This window comes from Vanacampus margaritifer, chromosome 6 (genome assembly GCF_051991255.1).
Source record: "Vanacampus margaritifer isolate UIUO_Vmar chromosome 6, RoL_Vmar_1.0, whole genome shotgun sequence".
NCBI classification, from domain to species: domain Eukaryota; kingdom Metazoa; phylum Chordata; class Actinopteri; order Syngnathiformes; family Syngnathidae; genus Vanacampus; species Vanacampus margaritifer.
The window spans coordinates 24,245,289-24,267,894 of record NC_135437.1 but is presented as its reverse complement, the minus strand read 5'-3'; the positions used below and the strand labels follow the sequence as shown (position 1 = coordinate 24,267,894).

General features: G+C 41.0%; 1 protein-coding gene across 4 annotated transcripts in view; it reads right to left on the bottom strand.

Annotated features, from left to right (window-relative positions):
- hipk2 (homeodomain interacting protein kinase 2) overlaps window positions 1-22,606 on the bottom strand; it is an 87,122-nt gene that overhangs the window by 25,667 nt on the left and 38,849 nt on the right. For all 4 annotated transcript variants that reach the window (XM_077567493.1, XM_077567492.1, XM_077567495.1 and 1 more), the window contains exons 3-5: window positions 3,722-3,845; window positions 3,169-3,288; window positions 1,545-1,631 (exon numbers count right to left, since the gene is read on the bottom strand). In XM_077567493.1, coding sequence (XP_077423619.1) covers window positions 1,545-1,631; window positions 3,169-3,288; window positions 3,722-3,845 — 331 coding nt within the window. The remainder of the gene's footprint in view (window positions 1-1,544; window positions 1,632-3,168; window positions 3,289-3,721; window positions 3,846-22,606) is intronic.

The window sequence follows — 22,606 nt, the reverse complement described above, 5'->3', positions numbered from 1 at the left end:
GGAGACCGAGATGAGCCGGGGGATATCAACACCCGTGCAGGTTGCTTTCATTGAACTATCTGCTGTATGTGTGTGTTTGCATGGCAACTGTAAATTCAACAAGCCCAGGCAGTGATAAAATCTTGTACTAGCCAAGAGCGTGTTATTCCAGACAGGACTCAGAGCCGCCATGGGTCCTACTGGACAGCCATAATTGTCCCCATCATTTATGTACCTGCATGTACCCATATGGACAGTTTCCAGAGGCTGCAGCTGCTTGTGCATCAAGATTAGCATATTTCAAAGCAAATAGTTCACCAGCGTTGTCGTTATCAGGAGGCAGAATCTAGCAGCAGAGTGATCAGACAGGACTCTTGGCGAGGCAAAGGGGCCTGGGAAAAATATTGTAACTTTCCATTCCCTTTGTCGTATCTGGTAGCAGAAGCAGCATTTGGCTGTGCGAGAGCAAACAAAAATCACTATCATCTCAGTGTCAGGCATGTCCTATCAACATCATGGCTACATGTGAAGTTTCCCACCACGGACGGATGAGTTCACTGGGAGTCGTAAGGAAAAGTGACATTGCATAAAGACTGGTTAAATGGCAGTAATGTTCTTTGTGTATGTAGATTTATTGCAAGTCACTTCCTGTAGTTACACAGGATCATCAAAACAGATTCCCACTGATGACCTGTTTTTCGTAACAAAGAGCAGAGCACAATTAAAGGCTTCTCCTACTTTTTACATTTCCATCTTTCTTTAACATTATACATTTGGATCAGGATTTCATTTTTTCTAATAGGAGATCATTTAAATGCAATTAATCCGTTAACCAAGCTCCAAAAACAGAAAATTCCTATTTTAATTTCTATTTATGGTTTTTACATTTACAGTAAAGTACAGTATTTAAACAATAAAAATACCTTACCTGTTGTGGTGTGATGGCATCAGTGGATGATAAATGCTATGTTAATGCTAGCTTTAGTTCAGTGCTGAGTTTGTGTATTTTACATTGGGCATATTGTTAGACTACTAAGCGGCCCTTGCGTACGTTGTTTAACGTCAGGCATGTTGTTGAACAGCTAAGGGGGGTCCTCGTGCCAGTATTGACAGAAATAGTCACGGTAGTTACAACTGCGCGATAATCTCCTTCCTAATTCCACTGTGGTTCGTAGCACTGTATGTTTCGTCTTTGCTGCCACTTGCACTGTTGTCTTTCTTTGGGCCCATGGCAAAATTGTCGAGGAAAAATCAAAATGCACCTCCGGGAGTATTCACGATCTGACTGGAAATGAGCAGTGCATCGTCTCAACTACCGCAACGTGAGCATTCGGCATTGCTAGGCGTCGCTCGGCTTCACTCGGCTTCACTCGGCTACCCGTTTTCAAGGTATGTTCAGCATAGCTTGCTTTGCTTGGGTGTTCGAACTCCGAAAATGAATTCAAACTCCGAGGCATTTTTTTACTCAGATTTTTGGGTTGAAGTCCGAATTGTACGAGTTTCGAGACGTTCAAACTCCGAAGTTACACTGTATATGGTGGTCTGTAATATTGGCAGCTACATACCTGGGCCATATCATCCAAGCAGTTGAAGATGTATTTGCGTGCCTCCTTGGACTTGATCCCTGTTTCTCCCTCATGGTCCTCGGGAGTCTATAGGAGACATAAAGCAGATGTTCCTCTCAAACCCTCAACATGCTTCCTCTCTTAACCTGCACTACTTATATGTGGCTCATTTGAGCCTCTTGTTGCTGATGTACAGCAGGACACAGCTTGCCCACTGAGCAACCCCGGGGTCATATACAAACACTCATCTAACATCCTATAATTGGGAGGAATGGATGCGAATTTATGAGCAAATTTATATAGCTTGTCACACAGGAGACAGGGATGCTTTAATTTAAGTATGTGCTGTATGTTTGCATGTGCAAGTGTTTATCTGGTGATATGGTAAAACTATTATTTCAATCAATTGAACACATGTTTAGTACATACTGCCGTTAAAAAATAATATAAATTTCAAACGAAAGATTGATTGCTTATCTCCATGAAATTGGTACACAGGCATGTAAAGTTGCTGTAAAGGACGTGTCACATACAAAGGACTGTTCAGACTGAATACATAAAGTTTAAAATATTTGTTAAACAAACACCATGAGTTCATAATAAAGCTAATTTGTGACTTTTTCCACATGACATTCTACAGGCAAAAGTTCAAGCACTAGTCATGGTTCTTTTAAACATAACCACAGCATGCTGTAGATAATGATAGACAGATAAAATAAATCATAGGTAGAGAAGGCGGATAATAATAAGTTGGTTAAGGACTAAAAAAAATAAAGCTGTGGGGAGTATGTTCAAAAATCATGTACCAATGATTTAGAAAAAAATCTTAAATGTTTGTGATCAGATATCACGTTAACACCTCTGTTCAACTCATGGCTAGCTTTTTTTTTTGTAGCTATGTGGTATAATAGGTTGTATACGTGTAAGTAGGGATCTAACAATATCCAAACGTCACAATAAAATATTATCACAATATGAATCCAATGATATGATAATTATATACAATAGTGTGGGGAGGTTGTCGATATAAAAAAAGTTCACAATACTGAATAAAAAGAAAAAATAATGTATTGTTAAAAAAACAAAAAATAAATAATAATATAGAGTTTTTGTACATAATAACAGCAGTGACAAAGAAACAGGCTTGGCCAGTCATTTTATTGTTTTGAGCTCCTATTGGCTCAACGGCGCAAAGTCTGTGTAGTTCATAATGCTGTGTTTGGTTGAAGCGGGTGAAAAGTATTTAATGCTTTTTGACAGAGATGCTGAAAAATATAAATGTCTGACGTTCCCCTTCCTCTGTCGATTAGCATAGGTCTTAATTAAACGTAGGTGGCCAAAATATGCCTAATTAAAATTAAACTTCACTAATAAACTAACCAACAGAGAGTGCTGGAACTGCACTAATGGAAAATGACCTGGCCTTTTTAACAGATGAGCTGCTTTTAATGTCGCAACATGACGACGATATTGTGGCAATTTTAATATAGTGACGCTGCTGTTATCGTTACATTCCTAGTACTAACACTGGAATAATAAAAAATAAAAGTCCATTTCTAATTAATTTGTCCAAACTGGCAACTTACGTGATTTTGGTCATGATTTTAGGAGAGTTTGGTTTTACCTTAAGTCTCCACAGAGGATAGGCAGAGTCGGGGTCTCTATTGAAGAACCTGGTGGTCTTTGTCCCTGCACTCAACAGATACTCTGCAGGCAGACCCTGAGTCTGTGAGATGTACCGGATCTTCAAGACAGAAAAAAAATTGCATTTCAAGGCGGTTTGAGGATAAAGAAAGAGCATTTTAGGAAACATTCCAAGAATCCAACCACCAATTCAAAATAGCACTGATTTACAAATGAGACATTCTGCCTGGCTTGGGTTAAATCCGACGAGTTTGTTTGGCGTTGAAGCAGAACTCTGTCATGGTCTTGCCATTGATTCTGATTGAGGGAATTCAGCTATGTCTCGCTCTGGTAAACAGTGGCCCACTAATTGGACGAGTGGCACTGTGGCATATGTTCCTATAAACGGGGAGGGAAGGATGGGGGGTGGTTCTGGGATTGAAGCAACCCAATTGAAAGCCCATTGACAAGCAAGCACACATGTATGAATGCATATGAAGCATGTGCAGGCATCCAAACAACCAACCATGTAAAGTTAACTGAGGGTCCAATACCTGATCGTACTCTGAGGCTCCAGGATAAAGTGGCCATCCCAAGAAGAGCTCAGCTATCACACAGCCCAGGGACCACATGTCTATCGCCTCACAGAATGGAAGGCCCAGGATGATTTCTGGAGCTCTGTGTGAAGAAGAATAAACAATCATTTAAAAAAAAAAAAGAAGACGTTCAAATGAGACCATCGGTTTCAGGGTGTTTCCCCTTACTTTTTTCTCATTGTATTAAATGTGATCACATTAGATGGAATTGGTGCTACCATAATAGAACTCTTCTGGGACTGACAAATATATTAAAAATTCACACAAACAAGTGTGACAGGAGCGCCAGCCATGCAAAAAGCTTATTTTCACACTTAATGTGAGCTTGTCGAGAGACGCCAAGTGCACTAAATAAAAATTCAAATCAAGAGAACGGAGCTGTCCATGACTAAAGAGCAATTTTCCCAAAAATACAAACTATCAGCATCATCTTTGATCAAACATACACATATTAGATTTTTAATTTTTACGTGTGTTAAATATTTTATTTTAACATAATTACTAAGCATCCATATTAGTGCTACAGTAATCACAAAGCTCAACTAGTGGCCAGGCATTAATAATAGGAAGGATCTAGACAAACCAGATGCAAGCACGGGCAGAGGCATGCAAACTCCCCGCAGAGCTGGTCCAAAAGAGAATCAAACTCAGACCTCCTGAATGTGAGGCAGAACTGATAACCACTTCTCCGCTCTAAGCCCAACTAAAATATTATCTCAAGCATGCACTGAGATTTATTTCATCGTTGAGTTGGCCCCAATAGTGTTTGAATATGTTTGTGTCAATTCCTCTCATGGGCTTTTCCCAGTACACACAGACATGCGTGGTGCGCAAAGATCACTGGAAGAGATAAATATCTATGATTAGATGAAACAGGAGTACTGTATATTGAACAGGAGTCCTGAACAATTTCCAAATTCCAATTAACATGGCGTTATGTCCAAATAGATAACTGAGGGGATTCTTGTGAAAACATTAAATAATATAAAAATATTAGACTTATGCAGCCAACATGAAACACTTTCAAGATGTTCTCAGACTCCCTCTCGGTCGGAGTGGATGTTTAAGTGAAAATGTCATATCTCTTTGCCATTTGCGATTTAGTTCCCAAAAGATAGAAGCAAGCAGTTGGTATTTATCATTCTGGACTGTTTAACACAAATATCCTTAATTATTCAAACCATGTTAAAAAAGGGAACCAAAGAATGTAGAAAACATTGGCAGTAATCATACTGGACTTCAGAGGCGCGCATTGGAATGTGGTCCAAAGTCAAATGAATATACAGTAACCTAAAGAAAGCAAGTTTCAAGTAAATTTCAAATGGTAGGGGCCCTTGCTAAATTACATTGAGCTTAACTCTTTGACTGCCAGACGTTTTCAGAAAAGGGATGCCGCGGGTGCCAGCCGATTTAAGCATTTTGACTGATCTTTCAAGGTCCACAGAAAATTATGTGTTTGGACTATGGAAACACACATACTACCAAATGAAAGATTGGACTCTCATCTTTCATCAGAAAAAAAAAGTTTGTTTCTACCTTATTCCGTTTTTCAGTAATCAACAATAGAAAATGGTTAGTTTCACCTCTGTTTTGAAACAAACGTCTTTTAACGTCTTTGGCACTCCATAGGATTTTACTAAACGTTATTTAACGTTTTTGGCAGTCAAAGAGTTAAGATAATGTACATGCACATCAAAATAAAGCAAAAGGGGGAAAAAAAGTTTGAAAAGAGGCAAGTTATTTGGCAATATTGGAGCAGGGACCTGGACAAAAAAAAAGGTCCAGCAAGCAATTGCAACACCATTTCACAAAGATACAGACACCTTCACACATAAAAGGCCCAGAGACATCAATGAAAGAGCTTCTGCAGAGGCATAAAGGAAGCTGCAAGCAGGTGAGACCAGCAGTAACAGAGAAGGCTTGTTTAAATATGAGATGGACACCAGCATGATTCATCCATAATAGCCTGTTAGACTGGAAAACTGGCCACTGTTTCACTGTGGTGGATGGCACTTTGGCTCTTTGATTGTTTCATGGCATAAGATTTTTCACTCACAAACTCATGTTGGACAAAGACTGCTCTAGATATACAAATGTAGGGGATGCATGCACACAAAGCGGCTTTAACTCTCATATGTAATTGAGCTGAGGTGTGACAGTAGTGGCATTATGTTTGACGTCAAAGGCATTGAAGCTAGCTACCATAAATAAATGGAACATTAGGAAGTGATTAGTGCTTCAGCTTAAGTAAAATGCTTCCATGCACATACAGAATGTGTAGTAGAGCTTCAAGGCTACAAGAACTCTGCACTTGTGTGTGTGTGATGGTGACGTGTCACGTTGACGTTATGCTTGGGCCCATTTCAGCTGGAACCTTGCTAGGTTATTCTCTTATGCACTGCTTTTTTTTTTTCTTTTTTTTTTTTTACAGGAGAGCTCAGTATTGTTCATTCGATTTGACATCATCATTGCTCTCCTTTTTTTTTTTTTTAAAAAAAAAATCCAACAAATCAATTAAAAAAATTTAGTAATTATTATTTTTTTTTTAAATACATATACATATATATATATACACATATACACACATGTATATATATATATATATATATATATATATATATATATATATATATATACCCTTTTTTTTGTATGTGGGTGATTATGTGTATGTGCGTGTGTGTGTGTGTGTGTGTGTGCGTGCGTGCGAGCGTGTGTGTATTCATCAGTTCACCTAAAGCCCATTAAAAAAAAATCCCATACTAATAATATAATATAATAATAAATTGCCAGTTGCAGAAACATCAATGTAAGTTATCACGATGCAGTGGCTCTCGCTAACAGACAGAATTAAGTAACCAGAATTAGGTTAAAAAATTCTATATACGTAGACCATGTTTCTATAAATTTTGATATTTGGTTTTTATTTGAGGCAGATATTTTTTCCATTAAAATGTGATTTATGAGGAGGTTAGACCATTGGTCTCTTATGCACTGCTGAGACCATTTGGATGTCTACGCTGCACATGCCTGCTCATGACGGAAGCTCCTCTAGTTCAGCAAAATGCAATGATTAAGAGAACGAAATAGAACAAGAGAGAGCAAAAGGGGTGCGGAAAAAAGATTGTTGCTCATAATATCAAGCTACAAGTGTAAATTGACATCTGATGCAGACCTTGCACTGGAACCAACAGCTTTCCTACTTTCAGTACAAGTGGTTAATAATTAATGCAGAGTCTGTTAGAGGTAGATACCAAACAACAAACTGAACCTAAATTAAGGGCCTCTAATATCTTTTAAAGTAACAAAAATGGACACAAAGCCTTGTCTAAGCCAACACATTGTCTGTCAGTGCATTTTCACCTGGCAAGAAGCAATACTGAAGCATTTGGATACAATAGCTGATAAAAAGTGACATTTAGCTGACACTGATGCTTCATCACCATGTAATCTGCACCACTTTTGATTCCTCTCCAGATGGTATCACACACTACCTTTCATTGGGATAGCTCAGACCTTGTGCAAACTTTTGGTCAGGGTCTTTCTTCGGATTTTAACATGCCTTGACAAATCCTTAGTGTTTGGGTTTGAGGCACAGGGCTCACAAAAGAAAGCATGGAAAAGGCTGCATGCTCACATCCTCCCAGCTGGCTTGGTCATTGATAAGACCGAGTTCCTTAGGGAGTCAGAGATGGCACCAGCCATGAATGAACCCTTTCTTAGCTGCCTCACCCATCCCCACCGTTAATCCAGCAAACCCCTATACGTCCCTGTTTCTACCTCACCCCCTCCCTCCATAGAACCCCTCTGCCAGCTAAACCCCCTTTCAAACTAGGGCATAGAGGGCCAGACTATCCCTTCAAACCCGCCTCTCTGCCCTCTGCTCTGCTGAACCGTGCATGTGCTTGGCTGGCCTGCCAGCCCCCCCCCACACACACAAACGCATTTACACACATGCGGACACACAGCTGACTTCACAGGCTGTGTGCATGTCAGGATGTATCCATCAGGCTGACCTTCCCTTAGCTTGGGTCCAGACGGGAGACTGATGGATCCCTGGAAGCCTAAAGCATTTACACACATACAGTATAAATTCACAATCACACATGCACACACACACACAGACAAGGCAGACAATGCATGGTAATGGATTAGATCTCGTTCATTTCAGCTTCAAAGACTTCATCATTGGCTCTAATGTAACTATGTTTTATTCAAATAGTCAGTCAGGCATTTATAAGTGAGCAGCTTGTATACTGGATGTAAATAACATCAACGGAGCGAGAGACAGCTAGCCACCGGTAACAAGAAAAAGCACTTCATGGGAAAAGAGGCCATCATTAACTGTCCTCTCGAGTATTTGCTTTCTTCTTTCCCTTTCCTCCCCTCGCTTTGACTCCTACCCTCGCTCCATCCAGTGCTTTCCCCTGCCTAATGGAACAAGCTTGGGTCTGTGCTATGAATGGCTTCCTGGCTCTCACTGGGTATTCATCTACATATTCATGCCCCCCGAAGGTTCCTTCGCAGACTTACTGAATGCACACCATGGAGAAAGACTTTTTCTAGCTATCCTACATGGTGGTGGCGGACTGTGAAATCAATGTTGGGCCCTCCATCCCCTGCTGTGCACCTGTGGCTTCTAGAAACCCAACAGGCATGCTTCTGCTCCCACTCTTTCCAACTGCTCCACCTGCTCTCATCACTTCAGCAATTGCAGTAGAAATTGTGTACGTGCCAGACGTTAGATGCAGGGATCATGTAAATGCACATTTATGCAGGCGATTTCCATTCTGAGCATCTGCTCCAGGTGGCTGAAGGGGGTGATGTGGGGGAGGGCTTAGTCTGGACAAGGCCAACTTTTTCACAGAGAGACCTTGAGAAATGTTGCCTGACCCTCTAAAGCAGGGGCGACACTCCCGATGCTCAAGGTCCTGAAAACAAGTCCTCGCTCTCCTTTTTACTTTCCTCCCTCTGAGAAAACGGAAAAGTAAGAGTGCTGACAAGGCAGCCGTTGCTTTACCTGTAAAAGTACAAGCAGCCCCAGTGGAGTATGCAATGCATTACAACAAGTCGAGTCAAAGAGTGAGGGATAGGCGCATCACGTTAAATACGCAGCTGTCATGAAATAGCAGGCTAATTGCGAGAGGACTTGAAAAAGTATAATTGCAGATGTGTCAACTGTTCAAAAGAAACAATTAATACCTCTAATATATCATTATAGGATGATGTAAACTATGAATTACTGAGCTCACATGCTTTCAAACACAGCAACACAGCCTGACGTACAGTCCAGCTGCTATGGAGAACAGTCAATTATTGAAAGACTTCTTTCCTCTCTCCTCTTTCATGTATTTAACATAATGAGCTATTTATCATGCAGAGTCACCACCTGCCGTACAAACTGAAGATCTCTTGTCAGTGTAGCCACTAGCACTCGCTCTTAAAAATCCCGATTCGCTAATTATACCAATGTCAGCAAACCCATTTCCGGTTGGATTTGTAACTTAATATGAGCTATGTCTGGGAAAGGGGGGGGGGGGGGGGGTACATATTAAACCAACTAGAACTGGTAATGGATGCAGTGCACATCAAAGTACACATCACATTCATTTTAAAATGTATTATTGGTGGGGACTAACTTGCTCGCTCAATCACTTTTCAAAGGATTTGTGATCGGTTAATGATGGCAATGTGTCACAGAGTGATGCTTAAGAGCAGATGTAGGGAACACAGAGAGAACGCCTCCAGCCTTTTGCAACACTATTATGTTAGTGGACTGACTGTCAGACAGTATTAGCCCAGTCTGTACTGGCCAGACATTGACCAAACCCTGAGGCATGTGTCCAGCTTTGTCATACTTTTGCCTGCATACAGCCATGCTTCTGTGGACTCAAGATCAGAAATGTATATCAATGATATTTAAAAGTACAGTAGAGTGATATATTTTGGGGGAAGTGTTGAATGAACACTTTTGATGCTACAAAATGATGGCCGTGCCCACTTCGCACGGTCATTATTCACGGTCAACAAGTCTGGAGGAAATATGCAGGGCCACAAAACGAGCAGAGTAAAGCCAAACTAAAAAGCGGGAATGCAAACAGATGATAACGCATCCCTACAAGCAGTCAGTCAACCAGCTTAACCAGCTGGTGTGCCTGTCAGGAAGGCTGGGATGCATCACCAAAGCAGGCGGTGGGAGGAGGGGGCATCTTGGGCAGCGAGACAGCAGGATGCACTGCAGAGATGGCACAGGAGGTCAAGTCAGGCAGATGGAATTTGCCTGCTTGCTAAACTGAGGCCTTGATCATTTCGGAAAATTGACGTGTATGATGACACATTTGGCTCCACCTCCCCACACATCATCAAAAGTCAAATGAACAAAAACAGCATCGCACAAAAAAACACACACATTTAGGCAAGACAGTACAGACATTTGACAAATCTGGAAAATACACTCTCTGGATTGTAATGTTGGGACAGGTAGCTATTATAAATACAGGACGTGAAAATATGATCAAACCTTTGCATATAGCACACTCTAAAAATGAATTTGGTAAAAAAAATAAAAATAAACTACCTATCTAGTTGGTTAAGCTCATATTGGCTTGATTAAGCAATAGATTGGTCAGACATTGACCATTCCAGGTGGTTACGGGTATACCAATTATATTGGTTAGCCAAACAACCAATGAAATTGGTTACAGTAGAAAGTAAGTCGAGATACATACACTTGGAAATATGTTCATTGTATCAATTTATTGTCTTCTAAATGTATTTATTAATCATTATAAGTGATTACAATATATTATAATACATGATATATTATAAATAATAGTGTTTAAAAATGCAAATGTGTGTCTAGATCAGGGGTGCCCAAGTTCGGTCTCGGTTTTCCATGTTTCTCTCCACTAACACACCTGATTCATGATTAGGATCATTATGAGGCTTGTGATGATTCCCGAGCGTGGCCCCTGCTGCTGCTCACCGCTCCCTTAGGGGATGGGTCAAATGCAGAGAACGACTTTCGCCCCACTTAGATGGGTGAGACAATCAGTGGCACTCTTTTTATCGGCCTCTAACACAGATTAACCAATATATTGGTCAGAATGACCAATTTGTATCGGTTGGCCCAATCACCAATCGGACACGCAGCTAGATTGGTCAAATTGAACCTTTTTTTTGTTTTGTTAATTTGACCAATCTGTTTTTAGGGTTCAGCTTCCTTTTATGCAGTTGAGGACAAGGCTCTCAAGTTCTTCCACACCAAACGTATCCATACAGAACAGAAAGGGGATTTTTACAAAGTCATAAGCATAGAAAGTAAGGGGTTAGGATTGATTGATTAATTAATTAATTGTTTAAGTGGAAGAGTTCTAAACTTATAGACTACACCTTAAATCAAAATGCACTGCCAAAGCATCTCAGCCACAAAGTGGGACAGGCATTTTAAAAAGTCTAAACAAACTCAAATCGCTTGCTTTTCTGTATACCCCTTTTTTTCCCCCTCAGCTTAGATGCATTAGTGAGATTTCTGTCTAGTTCATTTCTGCCAGACTGGAACAGGTTGGGAGGGCGAAAAAAAACATGTTACTGCATCAATACATCCAATTCTATTGATTTAAAGAGCCCAAGAAAGAGCAAGTGATACCAAAGTGGGGGCAGTCAGCTTTGATTGTGCAAAGGCTCTTTGGGTGTGTGCTACAGACCCAGTGGAGACTGTATGCACACATCGAAAAAAATAAACATTGGCACTGAAATGTAGAACAATAAAGAAAATAGGCTACCTTAGATGGATAAAAAATGTTTACAAATATTGCACTCCAACAAATAATAACACATACAACCACACGTGTGTAGTGGCAGTGTAAAATGAGATGTCTTTTACCTCCTCATAATGTTCTTTTTCACCTGTTTGGACAAAGCTGGAATGGCTGTTTGGGATTTTCTTTTTAGGCAATTCATATTGCCTATCAAAAGATTGCAGCATTTCTTTAAACACTGCTTTCTCAACAGTTTTGAATGTATGCATCTCTTTCGCAAGAACGTGACTAATGCTGTCTGTGAGCGAGCGTCATTTTATGCTGTCACGTTTCTATTTGCACTGATAAGCAAAGGCATCCTAAAATGCAAGCTGCCGCAAAATGGAGGGCCCTCCGTGTCCCGCTGCGTTTTTATTTTTATTTTTTTACCATCTGACGAAATTGAGTGTGGTGGTTGTGTATTAAATGTACTTTGGTTTTTTTTTTGTGATGCGACTTTTTCATACAAATGCAACATATCGGCTCATTGATGTGAGCGGGCTCTTGTTCATCTGGCTTGAACCCAAAATGTTTCCACACCGCTGCTGTGGCATTAGGCTTTGGAACTAATTCTGTTAATGCTGATGAAGTTTCTGTAATTGTACAACTACTGTTGTTGGAAAACGTAACATTCAGTACAGTAATTGATTCTCTCCCTGCTTTCATCGCTGTTTGAACGTCCGTGTGTGTGTGTGTGTGTGTGTGTGTGTGTGTGTGTGTGTGTGTGTCCAGCCTCCCATAGAGGCAAGCAAGTTGACTGACATGAGAGAGAAAGAAGCAGTTTGACTGGATGTTGATGGCGTATGCAAACAAGCACCCATGAACAACAATTGATCGAGTTTAGGAAAAAACAACAACAAAACCAACACAAATATAGAAATTATCATGACAGCCTCACTACTTGCTAATACAGGTGAGACATTTCTGACTATCCCCCAATTATTTTAACACACTGTTCCTTCCTCCTAGTCACAAAGGGCAGTAACACCATCTCCTTCCTAATCAGGTCGACTATAGTGTGACATGAAATCTTGTGTCTGAAGGCTTCAAGACAAAGTTTTCAGGTCACCGCGATCTGTAACTAAAGGTAACCCAGGCCGGAGAGTTCTGCTCCTCATTTTTACTCCACGCACAGCACATTGTTGGCAGCAAGTTTTTTTTTTTTTTTTTTAAAGTGCTCTATAAATAAGTTGAAATACAGGTGAGGCACACGGCTTCTGCATATTCATGTCCAGTGTGTGGTGAGTTTAAAGTGCTATGTACTTTTACAATATATCTGTTGTAGTTGCTTCCAGTGAGTGCATGCATAGCGGCAGGGTACGCAAGCAATCACACACACACACATATGTCCTTCAGCACGTCCTTTGGCTGAGGTGCAACCATCATAAGGCCTTCTTTCCTTCAGATTCATGTCCCTTTGCCTGCTGTTTCTTCACACAGATACGGCTGCATTCTTCTCTGACACGAATTAGAAATATCATCACGTAGAGAAACAACAACAGGATTATTAAGGCTTTATGAGAGAATTTGATCAAGCAGACAGGCAGGCGCCTTCCTCACAGCCTGATCAGAAGACTACGGTATCGTGAAGAGTGTGTTTAAAAATATGAAAATATGCTCAATAGATCAGTTATAATTTAGCAGAAACCTTTTCAAATGATGCAACAAAGTCTGAGAGATTCCTAAAAAAAAACCTGTCTGTTTTTGTTGTAACGTGCAATAATAAAATGATTTGTCTTGAAAACCATCAGTCACACTGACAGCTAATTCATGTGGCCCAGAAACGGTGTGATATAGTCGTTTGAAGGCATACAGTTAATTAAACACCGCTTCAGTGATAGCACCCCCACAATGTATTTTTCATTGATTTTATTACATGCACAGATTATTTTCTACAAGGCCTTAGCATGACAAACAATGAAAGCACAATCAGCATTTATCATGCTGTCGTCATTTGAAGGAAAATAATGATGTTCTTTGTCAGGTTCAATTACTATGGACAAAATTACATTTGATTTCTGGCTAAAATTACATTTTATTTCTGCTGTTGTGGCCTCAGTCCGAGAGACAGCGTTGGTACTGTGACAGCAATTTCAAAGAAAATTCAAACTGGAGTCTGTTGTGCGTATTTTATTGAATCCCATCAATATCCCTGGGTTAAAATTTAATTTATGTTAGCGGTGTCTGTTAGCTACTATGTCACATCTTTATTTATCATATGTTTACCATGCCTCTTTAAATGTTTTTAGCTACTCTCACCACTGTACACTCTGTCTGTATGTCTGTCCGTACGTCCGTTTAAAGAGTGTACTGAATAATTTATAATTGTAAAGACAATTGTGGTAAGTGTTGCAGTAGTTGACAATTTAGCTGATGACAATATCTCATCAGATAATTTGAGTTAATTAATTAAAAGTGTCTACCGTCTAGGAATAGGAACACTGATTGTTTTAATTTTGCTTATATTATGCCCTAAGATTGGCTGGCGATGAGATAAGCGTGTTACAAAATTACACGGCATTATTAAATATATGCTATAAAATGTTTAACATAGGTGAAGATGATTACCTACGCAGCATAGTTGTAGCATAAATCTCTGCACAGTCCATTCAAAATAGAGGAATGAGTAAACTCACTTTAAGTAACAGTAGGTTACAATTTAGATTTGATCATTTCCACCATTTTGTTTAAGTGATTACACGTTCCAAAAGTAAACACATGCAACATCTAATTTTATAACTAGGACATATTATTTTGTAACTGTTAAGTCCTTTTTTGTCTTGACTTACTTTGACAAGAGGGAACATTGTCACAATCTACAGACATTCTTGTTGTGGATGAGGAACTTTGTACAGTTTAAGTTACACGCACATACTTTTGTGCAAGAGAGCTGTACTAGCAGCGCTCATCATGAATTATAAACAAGAGCTAAACATTCACCATTCCAAAAGGTGGGAAATCAAAACACACTGTAGACTGGGGACTTTTCTATCTCTTTTGTGTTTGTCTCCCTTTTCTTCCCTTCAGTGTGCGAGCAGTGGAGGGTGCTGCTGGATGAATTCCAAAAGGACACAGTGTGAAATGAGCACAGCTTTGACCTCACACACCCCAAGCACAGCCACTGAGATCACTTCTCCCAGTCACGCTGGGCAACATTGGCTGGTGGAAAAGAAGTAGGACCAATGGGGATTCAAGTGGCGGGAAAAGGAGCGGGAGGAAGGGGAGGGGGTTGAGACAGCAAACAGGGAGGGTGAGGGAGTGGTGCCTCGACTGCACCGTGCACTTTAACCGACCCTTTGCCTAAAACTGCATGGGAAATCTTAGGAACAAACACTGTCTGTCATCTCCTTCTCACAAAGCTCCTCTCAACCAAGTGCAAATGTGACCAGTGATTTAGGGACTCCACTCATATTAGCAAAAGAGTGCGCTTTCAAACAGGAAACAAGTCGCAATGTTATTTCTTTCATTGACTTTGCGGAGTCATTGACTGGGTGGCCAAAAGAGGGCCACATCAGCACCTAGAAGACACAGGCATAACACTTGAGCATTTCCACAAATTATACATCTGTTTCCTCTCTTTTAATAAGTACACATGGATACGCATGGGCACACCCACCTCACAGACATCACTGCTAACAGCTGCATCCCCGAGGCCTTTGCTATCTCCAGCCCAAACACACACTCGCATCAGCCACATTCCACAGTCCTCGCAGGCCCCGAAGGCAGCTTTGCAGCTGGGCATCCAGTGGGCTGCTGCGGCTCTTTATACCTGTTTCCATCCCTGTCCCCCTCCTCATCGTTATTGTGCACACCTCAAAGCAGGACAAATTATTCTTGCCACCTGCTTAATGATTCAAAATGTTAAATTAAAGAATTCAAATTACAGAAATCATCAAAAAAAACGACCAATGAACCCACAATATCTTTCCTCCCCTAAAAATGCAAAAAATAAATAAATAAAAAGTTTAAACATTGAAAACAATCGTTTGTTTGTTTGTTTTTAAACCCACGAACAGGTGAATCAGTGTGTGCCGCATACAGAGTGTACTGTAGTAGGGAAAACATGTTTATTATAATTTGCCCATAAAATAAGTGAATTTTGTTTTTGTTTTTTTTTTTGTTTTTTTTGGGGGGGTGAGGGGGTACTCAGAGTGTGTTTGCCTATCCTGCAGTAGATGAATGTGTTCAAAATGACGAGTGTTATCAGTGTACTTAGAAATACCCATATGTGCATTATGGAGAGAATTGTGAATTTGATAAATGGAGAGAACCTGAACCCGCGCAAATAACCAGTGCTACATTTCAACATTTTGAATATCAACACGTGTGCAGATGTTCATTCATGCGCATCTGCAAATAGCGATGGCTACGTTTCATCATTTTTGCAAATGCCAAGCCAGTCTAACTGCATACATCTCGGTCCATTTCCATATCTGTAAACAGAGACAGCCCGTCTGTCATTAAAGAATCTCCTCCATTGTGCCTAGAGAGCCAAGTAAATGTGCACATTGCATCTCTGATGAGCTGACACAGAAAACTAAATCCATCAAGTGGAGCCGGCAATGGAAGAGATGGCAAATATGTGTGCAGATGGACGCACATTGTTGTCGACAAACACACGACCAGTGCGTAAAGTGCACCACTCTTCTGAAACAGACCTGTGACACAAAAACCTCGGCGGCATGCAATCTTAAACCTCAGCATATCCCTTGAAATGAAGCACAGCCCCCAAACAGCTTCCTGGTGCTCGATGTGCCACATTCAATTAGTTCCACAAAGAGAGTCCTCCTCCACCAAAAAGGAAGATGGGAACTCATTACTGAATTCCTCTCTAGTATCTGCTTTGAAATATAGATCAGGAGGCTATGTTGGACTGTTGGGACCCTGGATGCACCGTCTCGAACTGTGACAGTCAAGATGAGCTCCGTCTCGTAGATTAGATTCCTCTCAGGTTTATCCACTCAAGCAGCTTACTCTATACCTCACCATTAGCGACCCTTCCTGTTGTTTACTTTCTTCCGCCATTCCCCCTCTTTTGAACAGCCCTCAAGACATGCTGTAGCTCTCAGCAGTAAAACCCACAAATGGGAAAATAACCAAATATAATATCACTCAATGATATAGAGGTAGGCTTATATATAGCAGAGTAATTACCGATATGAGTGTTATGTTCCTTTCTGTGATTCTGATAAAGTATTTAATTAAAATAGACGAATTTTACACTTACCACTTGCATTCTGCATTTCCTCAAATAGTTGCCAAGGGTGTTCATTTACTCAACTGTAGATGTTTATTTTTTTATTATTATTATTATTATTTTTTTTTGGGCAGATGTAGAATTGTTACTTTTCTGTCAAAGTAGGATTTGAATGTGTAGTTGACTATTCTCGTTTCAGATGGCCATTTATTCTTCATGGTGGTCCGGAATAGACTGGGAGGGGAATATTGTCTCGGGAAATGATTCATTGATGGAGAGGGGACAGGAAGTGGTGAAACGTATTTGATGTCAGGGGGCCGGGGATATGACAACAACGCTTAGCCTGGTAGGGGGACAAGAAAAAAGCCTCACCGTCGCATATCATACATTAATTGCCTTGACAGTGAAGCTGAGTAACAAAAGTTAGATGATACCAGATTCATCTTTCCAAAGTCTACTACTTTACGTGGCTAATGCAATGCATCAGTCATGCTGATTTGACACATCGTTTACGCACTCTAGAAATGCAAACTGAATCAGGGTGTATCATACCGAACCTGTGCTCACTGGAATCAAACAAATCTCTACCACTCAGAGGTGACAAGGTAATAAGCATGTATCGCTTGATATTATTTTACCTGAAGAAAAAAGGGAGGCGTATTTGCTTAAGTAGACAATCCACCAACTATTGTCGTAATTTGTTGCATTTTGTCATTGGGATTCATGCAATGGTAACTGACAAATATCATGAAATCTCAACAAAGGGATCGAGTGGTGGCAAGCTTAGCATTTTCATGTGGAGCCATTGCGGTCAAACAGTCAAGGTGAATCCATCCTCTTATCATCTGAATGCAGTGAAAAGAAAAAGCTGCCACAATACAAGATGAGCGGGCTAATGATTTCACTTCAGAAACAAACACAACATACCCACCATCATCTAGCTGTTTATCCTTTGACTGATCTTGTCATTAACCACACACAGACATCCATACTAATGTGCCCCATCCAAAATACTGCTCAGGCGGCGTGTGGAGCGGAGTCTCGGCTAGAAGCTGTGTTAACTAGAGCCCATTGTCTGGACCGAAAAAAATGAGCCACAAGACACACAAGTGCCAGACAGAGGATAAAAGTTCACTTGCCACATCACTGGTGGAGATTGTCTAGCAATGGTGGAAAGAGGGCGTGGCTGTCAGAGCAATAACAGAAAAGTCTTGATACTCCCTGATTTGCTCATTACTGTATGCAAATCCAAACAATCACAGGAAATGCCTGGGCCTTGGCACCAGCTAATTGCTGCAACAATAAGCAGGGAGTGTTTCCTTTGAGCACAGAAGCAAATTAAACATTAGTTCTGAGTTCTCCCCCCCCCCCCCCCTCCACAACCAAGGGATGTTCTAATTACCCAGAAAACAGCACATCAGCACTTTGCACACCGTGTGACCCACTCTCAGGCAGAGGAAAACAAATGCTTTTCATATTCTTGGAGCAAAGCGCGTGTGTAGGTGGACCAAAAGGGATGGGGGGCAGTCAAGGGCATGGAGAAGGATGAGAGCAGAAAGCAAGAGCTGGGGGAGGACAGAGATGGAGAGACACGCGAGAGATAATGTAAGGGGGGGAAAGGTGGGGAAGTCTAGCCACGCTAAGCACTTCATGCTGATAGCAAGACATCAAAATGTACACCCACTATTAGCATATTGACACCACCGCACTCCTCTGCCCTTTCCCCTTCATTCTTAGCAGACGGTGCATTGGGCAAGAGAAACATAAACCAAGGGAATGAAATAAGAACAATGAAGCCTTTGCAAATGTGCACGACCAAAATATCACTTCATTAATGTGGGTCGGTGCAGTCGAGCATGCGTGCAGGCGAAACAAACAAGGCAGCGGCGCAACACTCCCAGCCTGACGAGACGTCCTTGGGTCCACTCTCTGGAGGGGCAAGACAGACCCTGAGCCAGTCAGGAGGACAGACAACAACCCTGGAGCCATGTGACGCGTCCTGGATGACTGCTGGGCTTGATGCGTGGTCTACTGTATGTCTGAGGGCAGTCGCAGAGGTGGACACATTCTCCCAGTCACTCTAACCTAAATGTTCATTCAAAGGGCCCCGTCTCTCCCCGCAGCCAGACCCTGTCTCTATCTGTCGGTCCATTTCTTTCCATTTTGTCTGTCTTCCTGCCGGGCTATGTGTGCCTTTGTGAATACAGTATGTCTGGTTGTTTGTAGGTCAGATAGGTCCGCCTTGTAGCACACTGCATGGCTGTGTGAACACATACGAGTCACTGGCCATGTCCTGGAAATCTAATCACCCAGCACAGTTGAATGTTTGTGTTTGTCCACACAGATGTGAATACAGCTGTGCAAACAGCCACTAATGTCAACACAAATTCACCAGATTTTAGTAGGGTATATAGTTCGACATTTGATGTTATAAGGACGTCTTCAACATTTTTTGACCCACTGCACACTCTCATCCTCCTCTTTTTCTAATCAGTTAATTACTTGCATAATCCAAAATGGCAAAAAAAAAAAATGCCCCTAATACAGGGATGTGATTTGACCAAAGTGAAATTATCTGAAAATTTAGCCGGGGGTCTGGGGGCCGCTGGCACCCAGCTAGGTCCAGGGCAGTGCCCTGGAGGGGGGACTCGGGGGGCGAAGCTCCCCGGAGCTCATGGGTTTTCCGTGTTTTTAATTACTTTCAATGCACTCACATGACAAAGAAATAGACAAAACAACAGCATAAATTTTCAATGTATATTGAACTATCCCATATAAAATGGCAGTTTTAGTCAACTCAAAATCAGTCACATTCAAAAACATTGGACTGTCTTTGCTTTTAAAAACTATCACTGAGAATATCATCATATCTAACTCATGTGATTACTAAGTTAACACATAAATAATGTTGAAGAGTTCAAATTTCATGAACAAATAATTGTATGATGACCAAATGAAAAGTAACTCATATTAGAGCATACCACAAATGTCTTTGTTATAGCAGAAGATGTTATCTGTCGGAGTCATGTGCATACACAATGAACTACTAAAAAAAAAAATAATAATTTTTTTTTTTTGGGGGGGGGGATAAAAAAAGCGGAATTCCGCGAATTAGCGGAAAACTCACATCCCTGCCAATATTTTCAAATGAAGAAATATTTTGAATGTCATACGCAAACGTATTAAATTATTTACTTTATTGCATGTAGTTATGTTTTCTCTTAGCTCGTTTAGTCTAATGCAGGGGTAGGCAACCCTGGTCCTAGAGAGCCGCAGTCCTGCGTGTTTTAGATGTCTCCATCCAACACAAGGAATTCAAACGTTCAGCTTATCAGAAAGCTCAGGAGAAGTCCAATGTGACTTGCCAACATAAGGACGCGGAAAAAACACAAAAGCACAGCACTCCATGATTTTAAGTTTTACTTTTGTCTGGCCTTGGCATACTTTCATGAGTGCCATGCTAGTTCTGCTTGTTTAATAATAGGTATGGATGTGAGCATTTTAATGTCCGTTGTTTATCAGTATGGAAAACAAGCAGCAGCCCACTGACATCAAGGTTGACGTTAAGTTTTGTAGACTTGCTACTGAGTTAGTATGAGAATGTTCCAGGGAGTGAGCGCTCCACCTCCTCATCAGTAAGCCTCAAATGTCCCATAGACATGATGGAACCTAGAGAGGATAGCAACGCGTATACTGTATGATCCAGTGGCTGTCATATCAGCTTAGCAAATGCTTTGAGCAGGTCCGGTCCACGCATGAATCCTATGCAGGATCTTGACAGACACATTTCGAGTCAACTTGAATTAGTTTCTATTGTAGACTAGGCACTTGTTTGTTTTGTGCTGGAACCATAAGTAATCATCATCGGCACATGGCTCACAATATTGAATTTTTAAAGTCAATGTTCTAAGGGCTAAACATTGCTGCAGAGTGTAACATTTATTTTAACTGGCATCCTGCTGTCCTCATCAGTGATTTGTCTCCCTTGTGTGGGCTTGAGTAGATGAAGTGAGGAGACAAGCTTTTCTGGAATGCTTTCTTTCCTCAGTGGAAAAGCATCTCAACAGGGTCCACTATTGACCATATCCACCATTGGGGGGAGAGGGCCAATGTAACACAGAGCAGGGGACCATTTTGGGCCACTTAACTATAATCAGTAAATGCACCTCGGTCGCAATTAGTGCGGGGCCAGCCACCCTGTAAGCGCTCGCTTAGCTCTCAGCTCTGTCTGTGTTTTATTGTGCTCCAGGGGGGACCCTGTAATGCAAATAGCACTTGTCATACCCCAGCTTAACAACAATGGTGTCTGCGTTTTGCATTGGTTTCAAATAACACAACTCGTTTTAACAATTTAACCTTTTTTATGAGAGTGTATAACACACTCAACTGCCTCGTGGTTGAGATGAGAATCAAAAGTCTGCTCTGCATCTTTAAACCTTAACTGATTAGCTACATCAAATGTGCTTGAAAGCTCCTAAAGGCAAGCGCGGTGACTGATTTGGGCCCACGTGTGCTTATGGACTATCATTTTTCTAAGAGACATTTTTTAATGTGCACAATGCCAGAGGAATGTAAACTTAACAGTGTGAAGCATTAGTTATTTCCAAGACAATACGTGTGAGAGTGTTATTTGTGAATACAACTAGAATGAACACAGACCTCAACCAAACAAAAGTAACAGATTTAGTGGATTCAAATGTGTATCAGTTAAGAAATGCGCTGCTCACAAACAAAGAATGTCTCAAAATAACATCATTGGTGGAGGTAATTTGGAGAGATGTCCATTATGCATGTGACTTAAACTCATATGTTATAAAGCAGGTGTCACCCACTTGGTTGAAAGTGAGTGCTACTTCCTGGATGCTAATTAATGTGAAAGGCTACCAGTTAGATACGCACTCCTAAAATAAAATAAAATAAAATAAATCATAATTAATGTTATTGATCTATGTGAAGACACTGATTATTTCAAAGATTTCTGTGTGAAGTGTTTGTATTTTCAAAAGCTCACTTCTGAGGCATTCCGAGGGAATCACAATGTCCCATCACTGGTTAACTGTTTTATGAGCAAGTCCATGTGGTTCAATATATCATGTGTACTGTGACAATTGTCCTTAAAGCTCCACCCACCTGGTCAATAGCACCAACTAAACTTTGCATATTCAGGGTTAGAATCTCAGCTTTAGCCTTTCTGTTTCGAGTTTGCTTGTCCTCATTGTGCTTGCCTGTGGTAACCTCCCAAAGTCATGCATGTTATCTTAGCAGAATACTGTACTGTAAATCACATGTATGATTCTGTATCAACCTGTGATTGCCAATGATCTGTCCAGGATGCATCTCTCATTTTAAGTTAGCTGGGATAGACTCGGAGAAGAAACTGATAGATGGATAAAGACTACACGATTAAAGAGATAGGCCTGCAGTTGTATAAATGTATAAACTAGAACTCCCAAAATAAATTGTTTATCCCCATTGAAATTCTCAGCAGTTTTAGAGGTCAAAGCACAGAGACAGAAATGGAGGCATAGAGCGAAGGACAGCCTCGAGATAGAAAGGATGGGATGGAAAAAATAAATAAGCAAAGTGGCAACAAAAGAGGACAAAAGTCAGGGGGTCACGAATGAAAGTTCCCTGCTGCTCTCGGAGCAGTGCGGCGCACAAGGCCAGGGACTGGGTATACTCAACGGACCATCTCGCCCCCTCTTTCCCCTCACAAACACTCAGAAAGAGAGAAGGAGAACACTTGCAAATCACATCTCAATATGGGACGCCTTATCTCAAGCTTCATTGTCACCATGGCGACAGCTTGAACAGACTTTTTATGCTCCTCTGGCCTCTGTTGGGTGTTAT